General features: G+C 47.1%; 1 protein-coding gene across 11 annotated transcripts in view; it reads right to left on the reverse strand.

The window, feature by feature from the left end:
• TENM4 (teneurin transmembrane protein 4) overlaps nt 1–27,048 on the reverse strand; it is a 743,689-nt gene that overhangs the window by 74,527 nt on the left and 642,114 nt on the right. For all 11 annotated transcript variants that reach the window (XR_012509759.1, XM_074372753.1, XM_074372746.1 and 8 more), the window contains one exon: nt 16,934–17,150. Coding sequence is in view for 10 of the 11 variants with exons in the window: in XM_074372753.1 (XP_074228854.1) it covers nt 16,934–17,150 (217 nt within the window). In the remaining variant the exon portion in view is untranslated. The remainder of the gene's footprint in view (nt 1–16,933; nt 17,151–27,048) is intronic.

Raw genomic sequence — 27,048 nt, forward strand, 5'->3', positions numbered from 1 at the left:
ATAATGGTTTCAACCTGGTGCTACTCAATCCAGCAAAGCAGCCCTTCTACGCATGGCTTCAGAATCCAAAGGGAGCTCATGCAATGCCTGTACTGATTTCTGAATCGTTCCCTCTACATGGAACCTTCCATCTGTTCACCTGAAAACCGCCTCAGGATCCACCTGCACTCGCATCCCCTCAGCTGTCTCTGCAAAGACTCTGAGTGCCATCACACCATGAGGGCAGTCTTTCTCCCCCAGCGGACCATAAGCTCCTTGATGATGGGGACCACACCTCCCTCACTGCTGTACTGCCAACACTGAGCATGGGTGATGCTCATTTCTCAGCGGGTGAAAGAAAACCTCTGCCAACACAGGGGTTTGTCCTGGAATTTGAATGCATGGTGCAGAGTAAGCTCTTGAGAAATTGTTTACTGAATGAAAAAACTGGTGGGTTTCTGTAACTGAAAGGGAGGGAGATATCAAAGAACTCTGAGCTACTTGACTTTGACAAGGATGTGGCTAGCGAACCGAGGACTGGAGGGACTGGGGCTCTCTAGTTGGTCAGTCCAGGGTGCATCCCAAGGCTCGGTTCATTTCCTTGGAGGACTCACCCACCTTAGCTGGCAGCCCTCCTTCTTTGGTTCCATAGCCTTCTCATCTGTTCATTTAAAATTTTCAAAAACTTAAAAAAAAAAAGAATGCCAGAAGTGAAGCCAGATTTGCTCTTCAATGTGTATTATACAAGCAGACAGAGGAAGGAGAAGGAAGAAAAACTGCAGCTTCAACTTTTTGTGTTAGTATATGGCCCTGGTGTTCAGGAGACTGGAACAACCATTTGGGATCTAGGTGGCAGAAAGTAACTTTGGCCTTTTTCTGCTTGAAAGTATTTGCTACTCTGTGCCACTACTGGTTATGCAAATCACTCTTTTGCATTACATACTTTAAACAGATTTATATGCCTGACTTGTACCAACCCTTAAAACTTTCCTCTGCCAACTTGTGCTGACTGACTGGGGATCTTTCCAGCATCTACTGCACTTTATCCTACCTCTTGAAAGAATCTTAGCCCCACCTCACGACCTGCCCAACAGCCCCCATCTAAAGGGTTCTCCAGCAAAGCCTGACCCTCTCCACTCTGTAGCGCCTGAGATCTTCTGTCCAGCCTGGCCACATGGGCCGCTCTGAAGCTGTGTTCTCTCTCTGTCAGTGCTCTGCCTCTGTCTCTTCAGCCAGCTTTTCTAGCCTGATGTCTTCCACCTACATACGTATTCTTGGGAACACACTAGTCCTGATGTGTTAGAAGAGACCTTCCTGATCATCTCTCTCACGTTTCTCATTGTAGAGCTGAGAAAACAGAGTCTAGACGGGGGATGGACTTGCCCGTCCTTGCAAGAGTGACTGGAGCCAGGATTCAAATTCAGGACTCGTCATTTATTATCCGTGAGCACTCAGGAAGGTCACTGCACCTCTCACACCACTTACCATCTGACACAGGTACACACTGAAATAACCAAGAACCTCAGTTTGCTTTAGCTGCCTGGAAAAGCTGAGCAGAACATAATCAGAGCAGGGCTCTGAAAACTCGTTTCGATTCCACACCCTTTCTGTAAACATTTTTGTGCCGGGTCCATGGATGTGTTTATATTTAGTAATACATTGTGCACATGTGCTATCATCATTAGCTAATATTGGAAAGCATAATATTCGTTTGGGGCAAGGTTTAATGGACACAAATGAATATTTCAGCTAGTCTTCTTGGTAACTTTGAATCATTTGGTTAACTTTTTGTTAGATTCTTAAAAATTTTGACTCTCTTAGTTACCCATTCTTTAGATCTGATGAGAATGACCACTATTGTTCTTAACTTCATGGTGGAGTTGAGACAGACTTTGGACAAGGACAGACTTTTTTTTACAAGGAGTAGAAGTAGCAGCTCTGCCATTTGACTGTCTGCTTGTGCTTGCACTGAACACAATAGTACCATACTATCTTTGATTGGTAGTTACTTTGCAAACATCTTTTTATGCCACTAGACCCCATTTTATACGTAAGTTTGGTTAAAACCAGATTTTACATACACACATATGCACACACACACCCACACACACCCCCTACAGTCATGTTGTAATATACTAGAATAAACCAATGAAGCTCTCCGAGGAGTAGGTCCCCATCTCCCTCAGAATACCTCCTGTGCTGGTCCAGACATGTAACCAACTACCACTGGGACCAAGGGAGCAAGTCAGAGAAGACCTAGTTTATACGAGTAAACATCCACTCTTATTTTTTAAAATAAAAAGTAAATATAGATAGAGGTTCTAATATGTTCATCCTGTACCTTGTGGACCACATCGGGCACCCACCTTGGGACCACTGTATGGCACTGGAGTTACGATGCTTTGTGTCTGTGATTTCTTTTTATGAAATGAACTCTAACATGCTACATATTATTACAGTCAAAGAGCCAACTTCTATTTGTGCTTCATTCTTTATAGCTTATTTCAAAGCTCTTCCCTATATTTACTAAGTTTGTTTTCCAATAACCTTAGGCCAAAACCAACAGAACTCGATCTAGTCGCTTAACTTTTAATAGTGTTCCTGACTTATTGGAGATCAGGAAGTTGAACCAGATTTTCTCTTGCGGCACCTTGCAAATCTAAGATCCCCAGCTCTCCAAACTTTACCACTGTTATTTTACCACATCTTCAGTATCCCTGTGCCATCCGTGTCACTTTCTGTTGTACCCCACTGGGTCCAGATAAAGTCCAAACTCTCTCGCTTGGCGTGTAAGTACCTTCAGGACTGGCCCCGCCTGTCTCTTCAGGCTCACGTCCTGTTTTCCCATTCTCACATCCTGTGCTGCTGCCATGTTAAATTCTTTCCCATACCCTTGCCTTGGCACTTCCATGCCTCCTTGCCCTTGTCTGCATTGGTTCATTTGCCTCAAATATCTTTCCTTCCCATTCCTACTAGTCTCTCCTTTAAACCTTCTGCCTCTCCTTGAGGCTCTTCCTGATTTTCCCAGGACAAAGAAGTCATCCCCTCCTTTGGCGAACAAAACACAATGTAGTTACCCACTAAAGTGTATTCATCTGTACAAACACCTCATTGTCTTCTCTAGACTGTGAGTTTTTTGATGGGAACAACTATGTGCTTTTCATCTCCATAACTCCAGTGCTCAGCACAGGAGTAGATCTATTAGTATGCATTCAGTAAATGCTGAGTAAAGAAATAAATGAAGACCACATAAATGAATTTTAGAAAAAGATGATGACAGAAAAAACCATGAATATAGTTGTGTCACATAGCCTAAAGTAAAAAAAAAAAAAAAAGATATATACAGGGTAGGGGAAGAGAAACATAGACAGAGGCCATCAATGAGAACAGGGTTTGGTTATTGGAACTTTAACTGAGCACCTACTATGTGCTATACACAGTGCTAGGTAGTGGGGAAGATAGTTATTCATCCATTTTCTTCTTTACTTATGGAAACTACAGGAGGACAGTACCAGCAGTTTCTGTTTTATTTTCCATTGTATTCTAAGTAGCTAAATAACAATAAATGAGATGCAACCCCTATATATGAGGAACTCACCTTCTGGAATGAATATAATTTGACTTAAAAAAAACTCTTGTCCCCAGAAGTAAAGCTAGCGAGGGGTAAAAGGGGAGTTACCTACCAGGTCATTCTAGTAGGGCATACAAACATTCCTACAATTAGTATCAAGCACCACCAGGGCCTCCCCAGGTACCCTGACTCTGTTCTTCCATTTGGAATTGGGCTCAGTTTAGACTCCAACAGAGGCTTTCAGATTACTTGCTGGGCATGTAGAATGAATATCACAGGGAAGTACTTCAGTTTGTGACAAAAAAACCCTTTTCCTCTTGGACTGTTTTGTGTATGTCTGGGGAGAGGAAAGAAGAAATCCTCATACTTCTTCAGATTAACAGAAGAAGTTTAATGTTTAACTAGAAGGGTCCTTTGGGTGACTGAGTCCAAGCCCCTCAATTACAGGTGAGGTACGTGATCCCTAGAGATGGGTGGTTTCCCCTCCATCACCCATGGAGGCTGGGACCTCCATCAACAGGTCTGCTATGGTGTCCTGACACCACCTGGGGGCATCAGATGACAAGACGGCTGGGCAACTACTAGCATCTTCTGCAGAGCCCAGAAGCCACGGTTCTGTGATCTCCTAACTTTCTGTGGCTGCTGAGCTACTTCAGATACTCAGGGAGCATGAGCTCGCAGGCCACAGCTCTGATCATCCAATTCCAGGGGCGACCCAGCTGCTGAACACTGATGCTTTGGGCTGAGTCGCCTCCCACAGGAATCCTCTGGAATATTTCCTACTGGCCAACAAAGGTGCACACAAGAACAGAGCTCTTGGCTGTTCACAGCACTGTCATTTCCAGGGAAGTGAGTCCACCGGCTGTGGCAAAGGAGAAGCAGGACTGGGAGAGACTCTCCAGGAGAGATCATTTTGGAAGAGCAAGGCCCTGATCCTGGGTGACTGGGGGACACGCCTCAGAATCACTGACCATGTGCCTGGGGACAGGGAATGTGTGAACATGTCTAGGCAGGCTGTTCTCTGGGCTATGCAGCCGGAGGCCTGTGTCTAAGAGGACTCCTCAGGAGACAGTTGGTGCTGCTGGAAAAACTCGAGGCAGCGCTGCAAAAATGTGACTCCAGACAGTCTCAGTGGACAAGTTCACTTCATGACTGCATGTCCTATCTCCCTGTCCAAGCACAGGACAGGTCCTTCTCTCCCTGGAAAGGGGCTACGGAAAGTCCAGCTCAGCAGGCCGGACCTGAGGTGTAGAGAAACAGACGGGTGGCACCAAGGGAAACAGTCCTTCCAGGGGCAGGGGAGGAAGATCTGACAGGGGACAGGCATGGGGAGAGAGCTCCCAGGGGCAGCTGGATGTGGACATCCCATTTGTTACCAGGTAATTATGCCCAGGTTCCTAAGCCAAGAAGGGGTGGAGCTCCAGACCCAGACGCGGCACGGGTGGGAGCCTAGCCAGAGAAGGCAGGGCTTGAGTCCTCGGGTGGCAGGGCTACAAGGCTGCTTATGTCAGGAACTTAGGGACAGAAAACAAGGCTGGGATTCTGAGACAGGATAGAAACCCATTTTGCAGATCTGGCATGTAGAAGGTCAGGCAGAGGAACAGTAGGAGGACTTGAGACTGAGCAGCTGGGGTTGCTCTAAGCCCTTCTCCTCTGATTGGGGTTGGTTTAGAGGCCTGCAGGTTAGACAGGGTAGTTACAAGGCCCTGTGGTAGTGAGAGCAAGAGGTGGGAGAGGAGGGCAGATGGGTCTCTCTCCTCTGCCAGAACACTGCCCGGAGGCAGCATCTCCCCTCATCACAGCCCCTCATGGTGGAGCTCACTCAGAACCAGCTCTTTATGCCTCCAAGATCGGACTGGAGGGCTGGTCAGACTCGCCGCAAAGGCGTTTGAAGAGTCCTGATCTTATATTCTCCATTGAGGACAATATTAGTAACGTGATACATGGCCTTCCAATATTTTAACTTCTCATTGCTTGAAATGTATCAGCGTTGGGTGCAGAGAGTCCCTGACTTACAGACACTAGAATTCTGTTTGAAAGAGCCTGACTTAGGACTCAAGTTTCTCCAGGACTCAGACTCTGCTACTACCTTGCTCAGCCAAGACCTTTCTCTGGCCTCAAAGTTTCCCTTTCTACCGCAAAGGACTGACGATCTCAAAGGTCCATTCACCTCTGCCTGCCTTGGCACTAGGACACAAGCATTGGTTATATAACCCATTAAAGCTTCAGGCTAAGATTCTCATTTTTCTCCCAGTTCTCATGGTGACACTAAAACCTATACGAATACAAATGCCACTGCCAGTACTAACACTAACTCTTGCTCTAAGTGATAATGGCTACTCACGCTTATCTCGTGCTTACTGCTCTGACACATAAGTGTTTTATATCTCCTTTAATCCTCAGACATCCTCACAAGGTAGCAGTTATTATGATGTGACAGATGAGGAAAGTGAGGCACAGAGTGATGAAGCAACTTATCCCAGGTCACACAGCTGGCAAAGGGTGGGGCTCAAATTCAAGCCTAGCTACCTGCCCCTGAGGCCGTGCTCTGAAGCACTAAGACTTACTGTAGGTTAGCTTTTCATCGTGCTGTATGGTATTAGAGGGAAAGTCAGAGCCAGTTGGGGTTGCAGAGTCATAGCCGCACCATGTTGTAGAGATCTCCAAGCTGAAGATGCTGACATAGGAATATAAAAGACGTGGCAGAGAAGAACAGAGGCTCAGCATGTGGGCTCTGAGGCCAGTTGGCTTGGTTTCAAATGCTGGTTCTGCCACTCACAAGCCCTATGTCCTGGGCCAGGTTCCTCAACTTCTTTGTGCCTCAGTTTCCTGTCTATAAAAGAAGGATTTTTTTGGATCCATATGCCATGGATTCCCCGTGGCATATGGTTTTGGGGCAGATGTAAAGGTGTTACTGCTCGTGAAACTTACAAAGCATTTTGAACAATGTTCAACACATAGAACAGCCTTGGTAAATCTTCAGTGTTGTTACTGCATGTGTGCTATGCACCAGCCACTGGGTTTCATCTCATTGAATCCTCCAGACAACCTGTGGGGTGGGGACTTAGGAACCCCACATTCCGGAGGAGGAAACTGAGCCTCGCTTGCTCAAGGTTCCTTGCTCTCACGCTCCCAGGGGCTTGAACGCAGGCCCTCTCCCTCTCAGCCCCGAGTGGTTCCCGCGTCCGTGCAGCTTCGCCTGCTAATGCTTCCTATGATGGACAGCGAGGAAAAAGCTCAGACTCCAAAGCAAACAGAGATCGTAATTTGGTTTTGGAATCAATAAAGGGATGATCAAGTGGCAGAGGAGTTGTTAGCTGCTCATCAGGATGATGTGAGAAGTTGCTGCCTGCATCCTGAATCAAATTCACCTAGTTGCTTTATCATCATAAACATTCATTTCAACGTGGGGAGGGATTTTTTTTAAACCAACATGAATAATATATAATGGCTGACATTTTGGAGGAAACAGTATCTTTACCTTCTTCTATCTTCCTTCAGGGTAATTTATCATTGTCTTTCTCCAGCCCTCCCTGCTCCCCACCTTTTTTTAAACTGATGGGGTAGCCTGTCAGCTCAGCTTGTTCTGAAAACGTAGGAGTATAATTCAATAATAAATTTGCTTCGAGGCCAGCTGTCAGGAAGCTGGTGTTTATCTGAACTCCATTAGATGGTCTCTACTGTTCGGTCTCTCTGAGGGCTGCCTAAGGCCTGGGGCGGGGTGACTGGTAAGCAAACACATTTCTGGAACTGCTCTGCTGCTGACACTTGTGTGCATGGCTTTAGATCTGCAGTGGGCTGACAAAATGATACTGCATACATGATTTTTCCTCCCCACTTTCCATTATTTCTTTTTCCTCTCATAAATTCTTACTTCTGAAATTCTTGGAAACTCAGTGCCTTTATAAAGGGTCTGAGAGAAATTCTGAAGACTTATGTGCCATCAATGTTATGTGCCAAAACGTTATAGCAGTTTTAAGCCCTAACTGAGGTGAAATGCTCACATCTGGTTAGTGGACATGCAAGGGGCAGATCTTTCTCAGTTCCTGCCCCAAACTACCTTTTTGGCCTCTGACTCAGAGTCCCCTCTGTTCTTCCTTTCCATGCCCCCTCTGCACACCAGATTCATACACCTTAGGTTTCCTAAGACCCTCTTGATTTCAAATGTTAGAGCAGGTCTCTTGACTTTTGATTTGGAAAATACTATAACCATAATTATGTTGTAGCCACATTAAAATTCTCTCTGTCCTTGGATTATCATGGAAAGTTGTGCTGGTTCCTCAGTCTAGAATGCATTTTAAAATCCTGTTCAACTGAAACCCACAGTAAGCAATATAGCTTATTCAGTAGTATACATACACACACACGAAACAAATGTTGTAAAATACATGTCCTTTTACAGTGTTGCACTGATATTTTCCGTTTCATTGTACCCCATTCCATTTAAATTTACTTCTTAAAAATCAGTTTCACCCCACCACATTGATTTCATGATGTGATCTGACGTGGGATAAATCATGTTTTAATGGCCAACCCTAGTCACTGAAATCTTTGTCTCAGGTCAAAGGCCATCTCCTGCCAGATGTCTTCATTCATTAGTTCATTGGTTTGTTTGCTCATTCATTTTCAAAACCAAACACTTCCTGCTGTCCTCCACTCTGAGCCAGGCCCTCTGCCCAGTGCTCGAGAAACAAAGAAGGGTCAGAGGCAGCCCCAGTGCAGGGGAGCTCAGGGACCCAGACTGGCAGGGGGTGTATTGGGCCCGCCTTTGAACTCTCCAAGCACCTTCCCTCTGCTCTCTTCAGGCACTCAGCAGTAGCTGATGGGCTGACTCACTGATTCATCCACCACTCATTGCGGTTCAGCCTGTGCCAAGCCCTCTGCCAGGCACGAGTGGTTTGATGACTAACAAGGCACTGGACACACACAGAGGCCCCAGTGTAACAGGACAGTAGATGCACATCTCCTTGCAGGCCTAGTGCAACATAGGTGCTGGTCAGTATTTACCAAACAGAGCTCGACTTCTGTGGGCAGTTCTGTCTCTCTCTGCGTCTCCCCATTCTCTCCTCTCCACGGGATCTGACCCGCTGTATGTGACACAACCTTCTACCTCCCGTGGGATGAATGCTCTGTCAGTTTCTCCTTTTTCCACAGTCCCTTGACTCCTGAAGTCTTTTCTCTTTGGCCTCACTGTGTCCTGTTCGCTGACTTTCATAGCGACCTGTCCACACCCACTGACTTGCCCGAGTGAGCTGACAACCTACGTGGTCTAGAGGGGCCCAGAGAGACTGGACAGCGTCATCACCTTTCTGTCATCAATACAGTGTCTTTGAATACATTCTGAACCAGTATTCAAATAACTTGGCGGTAGTTCTTCCTCTTCCTATGATCTGCTAACCTGTCCCAGCAGTGGCAATCCACAGGTACTCACCGGCGTGATCTATCTGCCCTATGTCCAGTCCTTTCGACCTGGTCAGTCCTTCCCAAGAGCACAGGCACGACCAAAGCTGTGCAACAGGGAAGCAGCTGCCTGGAGTGCTCTGGGAGGAGGAATGTCTCAGTTGCCCTCCCTTTCCCAGCTGTCTGATCCCAAGCCCCAGAGTCTGGGTCCTGTTATCTGTCCTCCTTGTACAGACGACCTGCTGGGGATCCTTCCACCGACAGACCTGAGTGGCTCCTCCCCTCCCATTCAAGCCTCAACACACCATGTGTTGTACTCTCTCTGCGATTCCAGGGGAGGGGCAGGTGTTCCACCAGGCAGAAGGGCTCCAGGCATCCAAGCCAGGAGGGAAAGATGGTATCCAAGCCACCTAATCTGGTGATGGTGGTTCCCCTGCCTGCTCTGTCCCTCCTACTGTAGATCAGCTGAAGTCATTCACACCTGGATCACTGTGTGAGGAGTTGAGCACAGCAGTGGCAGAATGTCAGAGGGAGCTGCTGTCTTCAGTAACCCGAAATTAAACACCTGCTCCGGGCCAGGCACTGTGCTGGGCTCTGGGGACACAGAAGAACCAGACAGGATCTCTGAGGGAGGCCTTCCTCACTCTCAGTCCATCTGGCAGGACTTCTGCTTCAGCTCTGAGTCTAGCTCTGTGCTTGCCTCCAAGGAGTCCAGCCCAGCCCAACCCAGAGCCCGCTCTGCATGGCTGGGTCCCTCACATCCTAGAGAACTGCTGGCCATCCTTCCCTGAGGGCCACCCCTGCTCTAGGACCTCTGCACCAGCTGGGGTGCTGCACAGAAGCATCAGGAACCTCTCATATAACTCTGGGAGAACCTCTGCCTCCTCGTCCTTGCCGTGGTTGGGCCTCTCAGGAAAGGTATCCTGGGGAGAGCCCAGGGCATGGAGGACTGGCTGGCTGGCTTCCCCCACAGAAGGAGGCTCCGGTCAGTCCCAACCTGGCCTTCAATTCCTCTCCCTCCCATGGTCCCAGCAGGCCTCATACTTGGGTCGCCTTGAGTCAGTCTCACAGCTGGGAATCCACTGAGTGAAGGAGGAGCCACCTCCCCTTGCTGGGCTCAGAAATACTGTTGTGTCTTGGGGTGACAGGCTGCTTCTCGGAGCCTGTTAAACGGACTCCCATTCAGACTAGATAAATTGTGGCGCAGCATATGGGGTGCAGGAAAATACAGGGTTTTTCTGTCCCACAGGCCACCTATTGTTAAACACAGGCACCAAGTCAGGCTGGCCTGCCCATTAGAAACCCCACCCTCTGGAGAAGTGCCACTGGATTCCTCCCTAACAAGGACCCCGGCTGACAGCCGGCTGGCAGAGCACTGCCCTTTCTCTTCCTCAAATAAGGACTCAACAGTCTAAACCCAGCTCCTCTCTGGGGGGTTCTGCTGGACTTCCCTGGAGGGCAGGTTGCTCTCAAGTTTCACTCCTGCTCCAGGAGGTGGAGTTGGAAGCTCTTTCTAACATCATCACTATCGTCACGTTCATCGTCATCGCTGTCATCATATAATCTGCAAGCAGTGTGTACTAGTTTGAGACTTTATGAACTTTTAAAAACACTTTATCACATCAACAAGAGAAAGGACAAAAACCACATGATCATCTCAATCGATGCAGAAAAAGCATTTGATAAAATTCAACACCCATTTATGATAAAAACTCTCACCAAAGTGGGTATAGAGGGAATATATCTCAACATAATAAAAGCTATATATGACAAACCTACAGCCAGCATAGTACTCAACGGTGAAAAACTCAAAAGCTTCCCACTAAAATCTGGGACAAGACAAGGATGCCCACTATCACCACTCCTATTCAACATAGTCCTGGAAGTCCTAGCCACAGCAATCAGGCAAGAGAGAGAAATAAAAGGGATCCAAATTGGATAAGAAGAGGTAAAAGTGTCACTATATGCCGACGATATGTTACTATATATAGAAAACCCTAAAAGGTCCACACAAAAACTACTAGAGCTGATTGAAGAATTCAGCAAGGTAGCAGGTTACAAAATTGACGTTCAAAAATCAGTTGCATTTCTTTACACTAACGATGAATCAACAGAAAAAGAAAGTAAAGAAACAATCCCCTTTAAAATAGCACCCAAAGTAATAAAATATCTGGGAATAAATCTAACCAAGAAGGTGAAAGAATTATACACAGAAAACTATAAACCATTGATGAAGGAAATTAAAGAAGACTTTAAAAAGTGGAAAGATATCCCATGCTCTTGGATTGGAAGAATCAATATTGTTAAAATGGTCACACTGCCCAAGGCAATCTACAGATTTAATGCAATCCCTATCAAATTACCCAGGACATATTTCACAGAACTAGAACAAATCATAATAAAATTCATATGGAACCATCAAAGACCTAGAATTGCCAAAGCATTACTGAAGAGAAAGAAAGAGGCTGGAGGAATAACTCTCCCAGACCTTAGACAATACTACAGCGCTACAGTCATCAAGACAGCATGGTATGGGTACAAAAGCAGACATATAGACCAATGGAACAGAATAGAGAGCCCAGAAATGAACCCACAAATTTTTGGTCAACTAATCTTCGACAAAGGAGGCAAGAATATACAATGGAATAAAGACAGTCTCTTCAGCAAATGGTGTTGGGAAAACTGGACAGCAGCATGTAAAACAATGAAGCTAGAACACTCCCTTACACCATATACAAAAGTCAACTCAATATGGATCAAAGACTTAAACATAAGACAAGATACAATAAACCTCCTAGAGGAAAACATAGGCAAAACATTATCTGACATACATCTCAAAAATGTTCTCCTAGAATAGTCTACTCAAGCAATAGAAATAAAAGCAAGAATAAACAAATGGGACCTAATGAAACTTATAAGCTTCTGCACAGCAAAGGAAACCATAAGTAAAACAAGAAGACAACCTAAGGAATGGGAGAAAATTTTTGCAAATGAAACCGACAAAGGCTTGATCTCCAGAATATATAAGCAGCTCATTTGACTCAATAAGAAAAAATAAACAACCCAATCCAAAAGTGGGCAGAAGACCTAAACAAGCAATTCTCCAAGGAAGACATACAAATGATCAAAAGGCACATGAAAAAATGCTCAGTGTCACTAATTATCAGAGAAATGCAAATCAAAACTACAATGAGGTATCACCTCACACCAGTCAGAATGGCCGTCATTCAAAAATCCACCGATGACAAATGCTGGAGAGGCTGTGGAGAGAGGGGAACCCTCCTACACTGCTGGTGGGAATGCAGTCTGGTGCAGCCACTATGGAAAACAGTGTGGAGATTCCTCAAAAGACTAGGAATAGACTTACTGTACGACCCAGGAATCCCACTCCTGGGCTTGTATCCAGAAGGAACCCTACTTCATGATGACACCTGCACCCCAGTGTTCATAGCAGCACTATTTACAATAGCCAAAACATGGAAACAGCCTAAATGTCCATCAACAGGTGACTGGAAAAAGAAGAGGTGGTATATTTATACAATGGAATACTACTCAGCCATAAAAAATGACAACATAACGCCATTTGCAGCAACATGGATGCTCCTGGAGAATGTCATTCTAAGTGAAGTAAGCCAGAAAGAGAAAGAAAAATACCATGTGAGATCGCTCATATGTGGAATCTAAAAAACAAAAACAAAAACAAAAACAAACAAACAAATAAAAACAAAGGGTAAATACAGGACAGAAACAGACTCATAGCCATAAAATACAGACTTGTGGTTGCCAGAGGGGCGGAGGGTGGGAAGCGATAGACTGGGATTTCAAAATTGTAGGATAGATAAACAAGATTATACTGTATAGCACAGGGAAATATACACAAAATCTTATGGTAGCTCACAGAGAAAAAAATGTGATAATGAGTGTGTATATGTCCATGTATGACTGAAAAATTGTGCTGAACACTGGAATTTGACACAACATTGTAAAATGATTATAAATCAATAAAAAATGTTAAAAAAAACACTTTTAAAACATTTTTTGAGGGGGTAGGTAATTAGGGATGTATGTATGTATGTATGTATGTATTTTATTTATTATTTAACAGAGGTACTGGGGATTGAACCCAGGACTTTGTGCATGCTAAGCATGCACTTGACCACTGAGCTATACCCTCCCGCTCCTGAACTTTTTGTTTTTTCATTTAATTCTCATGGCCACTCTGCACAATAGACATTATTACCCTGCTCCGACAGAGGAGGACATTGGAGCTCAGAGAAGTTGAGGAATTTTCCCAAGGTCACACAGCTATTCAGTGGAGGCAAGAGACTTTAAATCCAGGTCTTGGCGATTTTCACTGGGCCACGCTGCTGCCATAGGAGCCACCCCACTCACTCATCGCCTAAGCACCGAGCCCTGCGTTAGGTGCTTTATCTCAGGTAATCATTTTTTTTTTCCTTTTAGTTTGATTTACTTTTGTTTTTTGTTTTTAATTGAAGTATAGTCAGTTTACAATGCTGTGTCAATTCCTGGTGTACAGCATAGTGTTTCAGTCTTACATGTACATACCTATATACCTTTTCATATTCATTTTTATTGTGGCTTTCGTGAAGTAGTTACTATGATTGCCAATTTATAATTGGAGGCATATATGCACAAGTTAAATCATTTCCCTGGGGCCACACTAAACTAGTAGTTGGTAAAGCCCAGATTCAAACTCTGGGCACTTTCAATTATACCATATTTCTTCACATGAGAGGAAAGAAAGCAACAACCCAAACTTGGTAACCGATGTCACTTTATCCCCACTGTGTAAGTAAAAACTGCATTCCCGGCGCAGAGCAAGACAACGGAATACCAAGCAGGCAGTCTAATGAGAAAAGCATCTGCTGCCTTGTGTTTCCAGGTTTCCAGTCACCTGGGACTGTTTTACACAAAAGTCTGCTGGGTGATACTTAGTAGTGAAAGATAGCTGTTTCTTCTGAATCTAGATCAGCAAGGAGCAGGGGCAGAATGATTCAGGCAAATGTTAGGGAAAAGGAACTGTTACAGTAACATTTGGAAGCTTCCATTATCCACCCATTTTAGAGAAAATACTACGTTCCAGGCTCTTCCCTAAGTAAGGCAGGTTTGGAGAGATGAATGGTCTTTGCTTTCCAAGCATCTGTTATTTAACTGAAGGTGACAGATATATAAACAATGATCTGGGAGCTGACTTCTACTCCTGCTTCTGCTACTAATCTGTAATGTGATTTTAACAGATAATTTAACCTCTCTGGACTCTGAATCCTCAGTAGCAAATTAAATAAAATAGATAATGTGTCCATCCATCCTCCATCCATCCTCTGTCCCTCCATGCTTCCGTCCCTCCTACTTTCCTCCCATTTCTTCATCGTTCAAGGCAATACATATGCATATTTATCTCAAGCAACTGCTAAGAGCTACAATGAGTAAGATGCAGTCCTGTCCTGGCGGACTCTGTTCAGAGGGTTAACAGACATTCACATAGTCACTGTATCAGGCCACTTCCCCAGAGCCACGTATCCAATAGTGGCAGAGCCAGGATCTGAACCACAAGTTGGCCTCACTCTGAGGCCTGTGCTCTCTTCTCTGCTGAGCCGTCCATTTCTCCCAGTAGCGGTTTCTCAAGATCCCCACTTGACTGGCTCCTTTAGGCAAGTCAGACTGGGAGAAAACAATACTGAGATCCTTGAGCAGGTGCCACTTAACTTGTGGCATGGCCTAAACAGCAGGCTTGGTGAGTGACCAGAGGACATGCAGGGGACATGGTCCCTGCTGGCCCTGATCAGGATGGCATGATAAGGGCACCCCTTAAGCAGAACAGCCCCTAATAGCCAACCAGCCAGAGCTCTATCAGATCTCATAAAGGGTCTAGTAAAGAAAGGCTGAGCAAATAATATTCCCCTTGGTTGGAGTCATATTTCTATCTGGGGAGTCATATTTCTATCTCCATTTGATTAAAAGAACTAACACCACGGAAAGGCCCACGAGCATACATACAAAATCACACAATGGAATAAAAAAGCAGAAAGCTTCCTACCCAGAGACAAAAGTAGCATTTCTGGCCAAGATAAATGAATAGGTTTCTCCTCAGTCTGTTTCTGCTCCTGGCTCTGCCGCTTGACTAGCCTATGAATGTGGGAAGATTGCTTCACCGCTGAGGTTCTCAATATTCTCTGTTCTTCACTTTTCCTGTCTCATTATCGCTCCTTGTGAGGAAGTGCTGGGGCAGTGGAAAGGAGGGCCCTGGAGTCTTAGATCCAGCACGTCCATCCCAGGAGCGAGGCCTCCTCCTGGGATTCCCAGGTATTCTCTGGGGACGCTAATACCACCTCCCAGAGCTCTTCCCCAGGGTGCTTTTCTACATCCCCGCTCCTCTCCCCTTACACGTTCTCCTCCAGCAAACTTTCGTGTGCTCGTGGCTTCATCTCCTGCTTATTTGTTGGTGGCTCCCAAATCAAAGTCCTCAGCCCTAACCTCTATGTGAGCTCCAGAAATGTTTATGAACTGCTTCCCGCTCTCTGGTCCTGCTTGGAAGGTTTGCCAGGAATGATTGTTATCATTATTAATTTTGTATTAAATGATGATGATGATACTCATAGCTGCCCCTGACTGACGGCCAGGTATTATGCTAAAGGCTTTACAAGGAATGTTTTCAAGGCATGTGTCATTGAACCTTCTCAGCTCTATGAAGTAGCCACTGTTGTCACCATCACTCCCATTTTAGAGATATTTCCTCTTGGCTGTTCTACTGAGGTGAGTCCCTTCCTTGCCCTTGCTGTGCTCAAGGCAGAGGTCATCACTTTGTTCCCAAGCCTGCTCCTGCTCTCAGGTCCCCAACGTGGGGTAGTTACCATCCTCTACTAGGCACCCGAGTAAGGTCTCTCCTTTCTCCAGCATCCCTCAGACCCAGCCCATAATGAAGCCCTGCTGATTTCCCCTTTAAAGAGAACTGGGGCTGTCTTTCATCATTCCCATCCCTCATCCCTACCCCCACCGCCCCCTCAGGGCAGGAATTCTCTGGCACCAAAATCATGAACATAGAAGGCACACAATCTGTGACTGCTGAATTGAACTGGGCTGACTTGCAGAGAAAGCTCTATGTGTGTGAGGCATCTCTACATTGGAAGACATTCAAAAGACATGATCATACATCCTTCCTGGATACCTTTACCAAGTTCATAGACCCTGGTGTGGGGAGCAGCAAACAGAGAGCTCCTGTACCTTTTCATGCCCCTGGGTTTTTGCACAGGCTGTTCTCTCTCCCAGAACACCCTCTCTCTCCCTTGCCTAGCTATTTCTCATTTTTAAGACTCAGTTCTTAAGTCTCAGCCTTCCCCCTACCTAGGAATGTCCTCTCCCTGTTTCCAGAGTGCCCTGCAGGCATATTTCTAGCCTACCCCACTGGAACTATTTTTTGTCCCCCTAGTGGACAATGGGCAGGAACTGTGTTTGTCTCATCTCTGATTCCAGCACAGGATGTGGCACAGAACAGACCTCAGTAAAAAACTGTCCACCAGATGACACAGCCGACAACTTGTGAAAGACGCATGGGCTTGTAACCTGGGACGCCAGCAGAGGCAACCCTGCCCAGCCTAACAGAGTCTCCTGGACGTCAGCTCCAACGGTGAACAGTGTCAGAGCTTTTCAGCTCATCTTGAGACCACAGGATCAGTATGAGCTGACTGCAAAGTGGGTATTGATCCATGATTCCCCTTGGACCTTTGATTTCTCACTCTCTCCATCTTCACCCGGTGAGAACAACACAACTTTGCTCATAAAAATTCCAAATGCCGCGGATAGCAGTCTTCTAAACGTGGGTACTCGAGGCTGCTTCCCTGCCTCCCTGCCATTCCATCCTTTGGTGCCCACCCTCCTGGCCTCCTCCCACCCCCACGCACCCAAATGTGGCCCTGGAGTTGACCCATTTCCCTGTCAGAGAGTCACGGCCAGAGCTGGACTCACCCTCTGTCAAAGGGGTTCTCCCCGGGGATGACGTGTGTGCTGTCCCTGCCCACGAGGAACTTGATGCGGTCGTAGAAGGAGTGCAGGTTCTGCTGGGACACAGGGGCCTGTGTCTCCTGGATGATGTCCAGAGGGTCGGGGGAGCCCAGGCACAGCGGGCTGGCGTGACAGAGGGGCTGGAGGCAGCAGTCGGGGTCCATGCAGTCCACCAAGCCATCTGCAGGGGGCACAGAGCACGACAGTTCACATCGCTATGTTCCATCAGCCACGTTTTTCCACAGCACCTGCACTTACTTCTCTCTTTTCAATTCACTGAAAAACAGGATTAAGTGCCTGATACAGGCCAAGGCCTCTGCTGGGCACCAAGGAGATTCAGGTGCTTCGGATTAGGTCCCAGCCCACTAGTCCAGCAGGAGAGATAGACAAGTCGGTCAGTGGACAGTGTGACGTGTTAGTATTGTTTTTTTCAAAGAGCTAGAAGGAATTACATATATGGAGGCCCAAAGGTGAGAGAACACATTGAACCTTTGAGTGGCTAAACTCAAGTGCTGAGCTCAGAAGGTGAGGGGACCAGCACAAGAGGAGGCTGCCGGGGCTGGGAGGAGCAGACAGCTGGGACTCCTGGGCCCGGCTGGGGAGTTCGCATTTCACCTTCCGGGTAATGGGAGCTAGTGAAAGGCGCTAAGCAGGGGGTGACTCCATCTGACTTGCAGGGCTGAAAGAACGCCTGCTGTATCAAGGAGAGAGGACTAAAGGGGCCCAAAGTGGAAGCTGGAGGCGCCACGGAGGGGGCGTTGCTGAGGTTACATATGGGGAAAACAATGGTTCCTGAGACTAGTGAGGTACAGTAGAGACTGAGAGAAGTGGATGGTTCAGAGAGACACTGAAGAGGTAAAAACGGTGAGACCTGGCAACCGCCTGGCTTTGGGGGTGAGGGAGAGGCCGTGTTGGAGAAGGCACCTCTCCCAGGTGCGATGTAAATGTATGCAGACCTGGCCCTGTCTACAGTGAGAGGGGCTTTCTGAGCTTGCTGGATGGTCTCAGATCACTGACCAAGTTGCCATTAGCAGGGAATTCTCTTCACCACATAGGTGAAATTCTTTAGGACTGAAAATTACATTACAGCTTCCAGCATCCCAAAGTGCAAAAAAAAAAAAAAATTTTCATCAGATCACAAATTTTTGGTCTCATTATCCCAAAGTGCTTTTACAGGAACACAACAGAATAGCTTAAAATAGATAACAAACTCAGGGATTAGAGGATACTGCCCAAAGTGGGGGACAGAGAAAGCTCAGGGTTCCAGTCTGCTTTGTAGGCAGAGAACAGTCTAAGCACGGGTATTCCTCTGTGGGGTTGAATTCTTTCTCTCTGGCTTATCAGCTCTGTGACTTTGGGCAAATTTCCCCACCACCCTGGGGACACAGATTCTGCTCTGGTTATCTCTGTTGTATCTCCAGCACTTGGTATAGGTGTTTAAAACGTAACTGGTAAATAAATCAATGAATGAGAATTGAATGAATTAGTTAATAAATGAATCAAGGGGACAAAACCAAATGACAGCCTATAAAAGGCAGGAAACCATTATCTTGATTCAATTAAATAATGCGGGATGGTGGGAGGATCCTGAGGCTCAGAGACTCAAGTTCAAGTCCCAGAACTGCCCTAAGAATGACTCTGCACGAGTTCCTGTACTTAACCTCTTTGAGCCCCCATCTCCCCATCACTGACACACCTCCTTCACATCTGTCTCCAGGGGTTTACAACATAGACACTGCCCACTAGAACACTGCATATGCATTGGTTGGACTGGTGCCCCACCCACACAGGCAGCATCCCTAAGCCTCCTTACTAGCCTTGGTGTCCTGTGGCCCCAGGCGAGCTACTTGGCCTCCCCGAAACCCAGTTTTCTTTCCTTAATAAGTTAAGGACAAAAATCTCTTGTCTTTCTCTCCCAACTTCTGCCTGGTATCCAAGACCTTACATGGTATATGCCCTCTGTGAGGACAGCGGGCTGACGTGACAGAGGGGCTGAAGGCAGCAGTCGGGGTCCATGGTGGTAAACAGTATGGGCTCCTGAGCCAGACTGAGGTCAAATTCTTGCTCTGAAACCTGCTACTGTGTGACCTTGGGCAGGTTGCTTAACAAATCTGGCCCCAGTTTCCCACACCTCTTACAAGTAGATCATAAAAGTCAGTGTCACATAAGTATTTTTTACATAAATGAAAAACATAATACACGTCCCCAAATCTAGCAGAGTACCTGACACATAGTAAGTACTTAGTAAGAGGCAGTTCCTCTTCCTGACCCTGAACCTGGAACATGGCCTGCCAAAGTGAGCACCAAAGTGGGAGTCCTTCGTCTGCTCCCAGCCAGTCATCCCGAGATGTGGAGGAAAGGCCTCCCCTCACTCCAGCTCCGTCCCGGGTCCTAACCATGGCTCCCGCCCCGGCTCCCAGAGACACCAGCTCACTGCCTAGCAAAGCACCTGTCTTCGCCGGCAGTCGGCGGGCTCCACCGCACATTCTCGTGCTGCCCCGTCAGACATTGCTTAAACACATAATTACAGCCCGAGCTGAGGGTTATTTGCATTTTGCTATTGATGTTAGCGTGACAGATTCAGCTGCCGCATCCATAACTCCACAGAAATGCTCCATTATTCAATCCCAGCGAGCAGGGACGCTGACCATTAAATCAGCTAGCACAATTGAAGGGCCATGAAAAGTCATGGCTAATTTGAAATTTTATTAGCTCTTGCCTGCTCTTGTTTACCACCAAAGCAGGCCCTGGAAACCAGACTTTTTACCTCTTTATAAACACTCTGCTCTGTGGCACCATGGAAGAACTGCTTCTTGTTCTCTGATCCTGGGGAAGGTTTGCTAGGAATGATGGTTATTGTTATTAATTTTTGTATTAAATGATGATGATAATGATGCTGACAGCTGCCACTTACTGAGGGCCAGGCATTGTGCTAAACGCTCTACAAGGAATGTTTTCAAGGCATGTATCATTGAATCTCCCCAGCTCTATGAAGTAGCCACTGTTGTCCCCATCACCCCCATGTTACAGAGAAGGAACCAGTGGTTCAAAGTGGTAAAGGAATTTGGTCAAGGTCACACAGTCAGTCAGCAAGGAAGCTGACTTGGAATTTGAACTCAGTTCTTTCAGGTTCTCTGATCCTGAAGAGACTTTTAGAAACCATTTTTAAAATGGAAAACATGAATTTATGAGTCTTGCTAAATGTTACCCTTCTGTGCTCTTCCAGTGCCCTGGGCGGTCTCCAACACGGCGCCCATCCTCTATACTGTAACTTCGACTTTCTCTGTCTCCCTCGCCACACAATGAGTTCCTGGGGGTCATTTCAGGATCCCTGTCTCCTGTGAGCTTTCAGCTTCATCCTTGCCTCTGGAATCTGGGGCTCCCCGTAACCCTTATTTCCTTCATTAAAAAAATTCAGCAATGAATTTTAAAAACAAATTGTTGTTCCTTGTATTCAGAGGGCCTTTGTGATGATCCAGTTGGCCATTCTGCTAGAAATGAAAGTCTCAGCAAAGGCTCTGAGCTTCAGTCCACCCATCTGTAACATGCACAACCAGACCTACCCAGAGAGACGCTGGGAGGATTAGGTGAGAGCATGGGTGTGGAGCACTCAGCGCGATGACCAGCACCTAAGTAAGTGCTTGACAGATACTGGTTACTATTAGCTTCTGGCCAGGTGCTCCCCTTGAACAGGGATCCTGGTAACAGAGCTACCCTGGTCCCCTCCCTCTACACGTGTTTCAGGGCAGCCCTTTCTGGATGCAGCCTGTCTGGCTTTGGAGAACTAAATGACATAAATGTGGCCATAGTGAGTTAAGGAAGCAAAGACCTCAGGGGACTTGAAGATTGGTTCTCTGAAACGGGGACATCACACCCACAGTGCTCTTACGAGAGACTCTGGGACTGTGGAATTACTGTATCGGTCACAGGTAAGTGGGATCCAGCCAGGCCCAAAATGCTGCCTGCCTCCACCTCCCTACCTGATGCTCCCAGGTCATTCACTAGGCAAATATTTGCTGACTCGTAAACGCAGGCTAAATAAAGGCCATCCACCAATAAAGGCCATCATGTTTAAATGAGATACATATTTTAAAAATGAGTAAGGCCCACAAAATTCTAATCAAAGTCTCAGTTTCTGAGACCAGCTTCTGTGCAAACACCTGTGTTTTCAGACGCAGCATACAGCGGCCTGCAGTAGGGCTCCACAGTCAGTCACACGGTGTCAGTCCCTTAGCCACAGATGACAAGTTTTAGAACAGTCATATTAAGAGGAAAAAGTTTGTTTTGGGGACAGAAAAGTAAATGTTGGGGTCAAGATACGGTTTTGGGGAGTGTCTGGTTTTGGTGAGTTTGGAGACAGTATTTTTTCCAAGCACTTCTGACCTCACTTAATTGCATGTCACACGCACGCTGGTTGACTTATAAAACATCCATGTGTCCTACATTTACTGTTACCGTTGAGAGACCCTTGGTGTCACAGCAGCAAAAACAAAAACAAAAACCTACGGGGAAAACAGAGAAAATTTTCCTCTATTTCCTTCAAGCTTTCAGTAACCCGCCCTGAACCCTAAATCCCAACTTTTGGCAAGTAACATTTCCCCCAACCAGAAATTTCCTTTTTCCTCACAGTTCTGAAGGCCTCCTCTCTCTCCTGACCTGGTGAGAGTGAAGGGGGCGGAAGAAAGTGGCAGATGAGGCCATGGGGCTCCCGGAGGCTGGGAGGGGCAGCGACGCCACACCCAGCAGCTGTCTCTGGTGGGAGTGGGGGGCAAAGGGAAGGGAGAAGGTAACGGCCAGAAAAAGGATAGAATGGAGATCAAAAAGAAAGATGAATAAAAAGGAAGGAAGGGCATGAGAAAGGGGAAAAAAGGGAAATAGGGGCCAGGTCTCTGAAGTACTAGATGAATATTCCAGGGCAGTCCTCATGCCCATGGTCCTCGGTGCTGAAACACTGCATGGTGCACAGAGCACTGGCTTCCGCTGACAGTTCCATGTACGCACTGCCCACTTGGGGATGAAGGTGATGCCATTCCCTCTTGCAACCCTCCTTCGCACCCACCTGCTGGTGAGTGTCAACGGACCATGGAGAGGGAGGGGTGTGTGCAGGAAAAAAAATCCAGGCTAGAAGCCTGAAGACCTGGTTCCTGCACTGAGTCTGTCACTCTCTAGCCATGAGACCCTGCGCACATCCCTTCCCATGTCCTGGATGCAATTTATTCCTGTAAAACCATAATAAATTATGCCAACCTCTTAGGACTGTGAGAAGGTTCCTGGGCTGTGAGGAATAAGTAAGTAATTCAATGAAAGAAGTCTTGGTGTCCTTCCCACGCCAGCAGCTGTTCCCAGAGACCCCCCTACAGACAGGTGCTAGGCACAGGACTGGGTGAAGTCCTCTGCCATCAGTCGTGGTCCTGGCCAGCGGTAGCTTCCTTTTCGTGTGGTAATCTTAACAGCCGTCAGAGAGTGATGGGATCTGGGGTGACCGCCTCCCTCTCTGCTATCAGTGTCCTTGTCATCAATTAGGTGGGGGTGGATGGGGCAGCCTCTGGGGCTAACCTGCCTGATAGCCACGTCCTGGCCTTTCTATGCCCCTATGCCCCTGTCCCATCTCCCCTGGGGGCCAGCCAGCTGGAACTTTCACAGAAAGTGACAGGAGTGTACAAGAGTTCTAAGGAAGGTGGCAATGCAGCTGGCCCTCTCAGTCTCCACAAATGAGGACATTGGGGCCAGGTTAGGTGATTTACCCAAAGTCATACTGCCAGTGAAGTGGCAGAGTTCGGGCTCTGGTCCCTTATCTTTCTCCAAGTCCAGCTGTCAGGCACTAGACCACAGTCTACATTTCTTTCTCCATCAGTGCTTTGGACGTCCTGGCTCTCACATCCCTGACTTCCTTCACAGAGGGCAGGAACTGAGTCCATTATTTCTTATTCCACATGCATAGCCTAGTGCCCTGTGCACAGTGAGCATCGTATTTGTTGAATGAATGAAAAAAAAAATGAATGACTGATTATGTGAGGATCCCATGTCAAACTTCCCATCCATTGCCCAGGGCCTATCAAGGGCTCTGGGGTGTGATGAAACCTTTCCCCACAGAAAGAGCTCATTCCTCTCCTCAGAAAGGAGGTGCAGGGGACGGGCCTGCCCTTTTCTTTCCGCACCCATCACGTGGCTGATGGGCCCTGTGCGAGGCACTGGACAGACAGGAAGAAAACAGAGTAACACCTCCAAAGGATTCGGTGTGGTGGGTCAAACAGAGACAACAGTTTGCTGGGAAAGAAGGAAGCAGTGGCGGCTGGGGAAGCCCAAAGGTGGGAACCTAACAGGCTGGGGGCCGGAGCATTTCCTGGAAGAGGTAATGCTTAAACTGAGATCAGAAGGAAGGACAAGCATCAGCCAAAAGGAGAGCAGAGCTGGGAAACCCGTGGACTAGTAAACTCTCTTTACTGGAGTTGTCAGCACGGTTCCTTAAACTGATGGCCCTGTGGGCAGTGTATAACAAGTCCATCCAGCTCTCTGCAGGCTCGACAGCCCACCAGCGGGCCTCACCTCGCAGTCGTGCAGTTTGGCCACAGAACTGTTTGACAGCAGACTGAGAGCAGCATCTGGGGCTGCCCTGGGGGTGGAGGGTGGAATGTGGCTCCCTGTCTGTACGCATCTGGGAGAAGTTTTTGTCATTTGCTACGATACATTCTGTGCCTTCTTTGAAAAGGTTTGCAAAATCTTTATCTGCTCCTTAGAACACAGGATTTTTAAAGGTCAGTCTCTCTCCTGTCTCTTATCACAAGAAACGTGGTTTAGAGAGAGTCTGAACGGCGAACATATTCTATGGCTTTGACGTGAACTCTCCATTCCAACAATGGGAGATGGACAGAAAAGGGAGGACGGAGAGCTTTGCTCTTAGTTTCCCTTAAATTTCTCCGTCCACGCTGCATCTATCAATTATCTGTATTGCAATCCATGAGGGTTCTTCATGGGACTGACAGTGTCTAAAGAGATGAACACACCTTGAAGTTGCTTAAAGGTCCTTTATCAAAAGGAGTCTGGTTGCTTAAATTCCAGTGGATTTTTGATTTTGGCTTCCTTTTTTAAGGGGCAGGTTCCATTCTCATCCTAGCTTTCCCACTGACCCACTGTGTGACTTCGGGAATATCACTTCAGCTCAGTGAGCCTTGGTTTCCCTGCATGTACATCTCTGCCCTGCAAGTATGTTTAAAGGGCTGGAGATTGTGGACACAGAGGGTCCAGCAGAGGGCCTGGCACTTAGAGATGCTATCTGAATGAGGGCTATTGTTTTCCTTTATGGGCATTTGAATTTTTTTCTTCTAGCAGTGAGGTTAGGTTGTAACAGTTTGGATTACAAATTTTAACTAAGAGATGAAAAAAGCCAAAATATATTATTATACAGCGAAATTCAGTATAGTCACAGAAGAAAGAGAACTGACATTTGCAGGTAATGAACTGAGGCTTAGAGAAACTGAATCACTCACTCAAGATAACAACCGTAAGTGAACACAGAAACCAACATAAAGCTAGACCCAACTTAGCCATACTGTGACTTTTTTTTTTGTCTAAATCATGGCAATAGCATTCTTAACGAAGCTTGAAATTAAAGTTTAATTTGTCAAGGATTGCTTTAAGCCTAGCAAACTGGGAAAGAAGAGAAACCAGAAGTTCTCAGATAACTTGAAGAGGCACGGTTGAGTTTATGATGGAGCTGTGAGCCTGAGGTCTGGGCACACTGAAAAGCTCTCACATGGCTGGACCTCACGGACTATGCAGTTTCTGCCACCTGCCAGCTGTGTGACCCGGGCAAAATATTTCTGCTCACTAAGCCCTAGCTAGCTTCCTCATCAGGAGGAGATAGTCAGGGGATAAGAATACCACAAACCTCCCAGTGTTCTTGGGTGGTCATGCAACTGCTTTCCAAACTGTAAAGTGACATACGAGTTACCACTGCCATCCTCTGGTCTGCTCTGTGGTACTGCTGTAGTCTACTTAAATTCGAGTAAGTACTCCCACCACATTTCTAGGAGGAGGGTAAATCACTGGGAGGAGGTGGCCCATAAGATCACACAGAATGGCTCAAGAGTCTTGAGTCCTACTCCAGCCATGTTAACAACCTTCTGTGTGACTTTGATATGTCCACTCTCTGGCCTCCAGATTCCCTGTCTGTAATGGGTACGGAGCTGAAGTGTGTTCTCTGTCTCTTCCTGTCCTGTGACTTGACATTAGCCTCCGCTAATTCCTTCTCCAAGTCCCCGAGTCACATCAGCCAAAAACACTCACTCGGTGAGACGCTAACGTTTTCTCCCTCCACCCTGACTTATGTACTTGGGATGATGCTGTGGCCCACATCATGGCTGAAATAAAGACACTTATTTCATTCTGCCTCCATTAGATTTAGTTGTTTGGATAACAATTTCTTCCAAATGACTGGAGGCTTCCTGAGGGAGAAAGATTGGGACACGTTCATTGGTCTTTATCTCCTCTCTAAAAGGAAAGTGGTGCCTGGCAGACATCAGGAGCCCAAGAAATGTGTGCCTGACAGGACTGAAGACAGCCAAGTGCTAAATCTGGCTCACACTTGTGTTGCCTTGTACAGCCTGCTGTTTCTCCCTCCACTAAAACTGTCCCCTTTTGGCCAAGACCTAGAGTGATAGAGGGGCCAGTGAGGACAGCCTTGCCCCGCCAGCACCTGGGGACAGTCTACCCCCTACCATTGTTTCATCTGTGCCACTTTGCAAAGTGGGCACCCCCTGCCCCTTTCCTTGGGCTCCCCCAAAACTGAGATGATCCTGAAGTAAGATATTCTTGCATTTCACAGTTGAGAACCCAAGGCCAAGCTCCCTCAACAGTCTGGTCTCCCCAGCTAGCTGTCTTCCCAACCATGATGACCCATGGGATGTCGTCCTGGCTGGACTGGAAGCCCCATGGGACAGGGACCACCTCACAGTCCCCATAGGGTACCCACGTACTTGATAGTATCATCTGATATTATGAGTGGATACTCCTTGATCACAGCAACTACCCTACTGCATTGCAGCTGTGTGCTGTTTCTCTCTCCCTCCAGACTGTGACAGGCAGGGACTGGGTCTTATTTGTCTCTGAAGCCCCAGGACCCAGGACCCAATGCAGAGTAGACATTCAGGTAATGTTTGTTGAGTGAGTGAATGAACTCAGGTTACAGTACTATTGTATGGCTTTGCTGAAAAGTGTGTAAAGGCTCGTTCTAGTCTGTAACATGCTCCATAAAGGGAGGAGGTATATTCTCCTACATTTGGGGATTTTCCGATTGTTCTTTTCCAGTTCCTGCGGGTTCATCTCCATAGCAGCTGGAGGAGGCTCCATTCCCCTGGAGTCTGGATCAGCCCCGTTTCCTATGATGAGAAGCTCCTTCTCCCACCAAATCTGTGGGCCTTTGGGCTCCTGTGTGCCCACGCCGCATGTCAACACTGGGGAGGGCTGGCTCCGAAGGATGGTGAACAGGGGCTACGCTGGCATTGCGTTTTGTACGAGGGAATAAATGAACCTTGTTTTATAACCTGTTCTGTGATGCGTGTTACGGGGAGAGGCACCCTCTCCCCACATTTCTCAAGGACACTCAGTTCTTTTGCTGCCTGGACATTCAACAGCTGTTTGAAAGCTTGGGCCAAGACCCTAGATTCTTGAGAAGGGAAAGGCTTCATGGCACGGCTCCTCTCCCCTTCTAATTACCCAAATGTCATTGCTCGTCATGGAACTAAGCCTGCACAGGCAGAGTGAAGGGGGTGCTGAGGCAGTCAGGCAGGTGGCCTGGGCTGCCGTCTCTTTCCCATGAAGAGCAAGTATGACTGAGTTTCATCTTCCCTGAAGACAGGGATACTCGCGCCTCCCCTGCTTCACTCGGGACACTTTCTCTGAAGGGAAAGCCCTTTCCTTTCCAAGAAACACCTGCCTCCTCAAGCACCACCTTCTGGATGAACGTTCTCCTACTCCCACACAACCAGTACAGAACTCTGCGACAGCCCCTGCCACCGCATTAGCACTTACCTTTGGTCTCCCTCCCTCATTCAAGTTCCTGGAGTGTGGGGACAGGACCT

This window comes from Camelus bactrianus, chromosome 10, assembly GCF_048773025.1.
Source record: "Camelus bactrianus isolate YW-2024 breed Bactrian camel chromosome 10, ASM4877302v1, whole genome shotgun sequence".
Classification (NCBI taxonomy): domain Eukaryota; kingdom Metazoa; phylum Chordata; class Mammalia; order Artiodactyla; family Camelidae; genus Camelus; species Camelus bactrianus.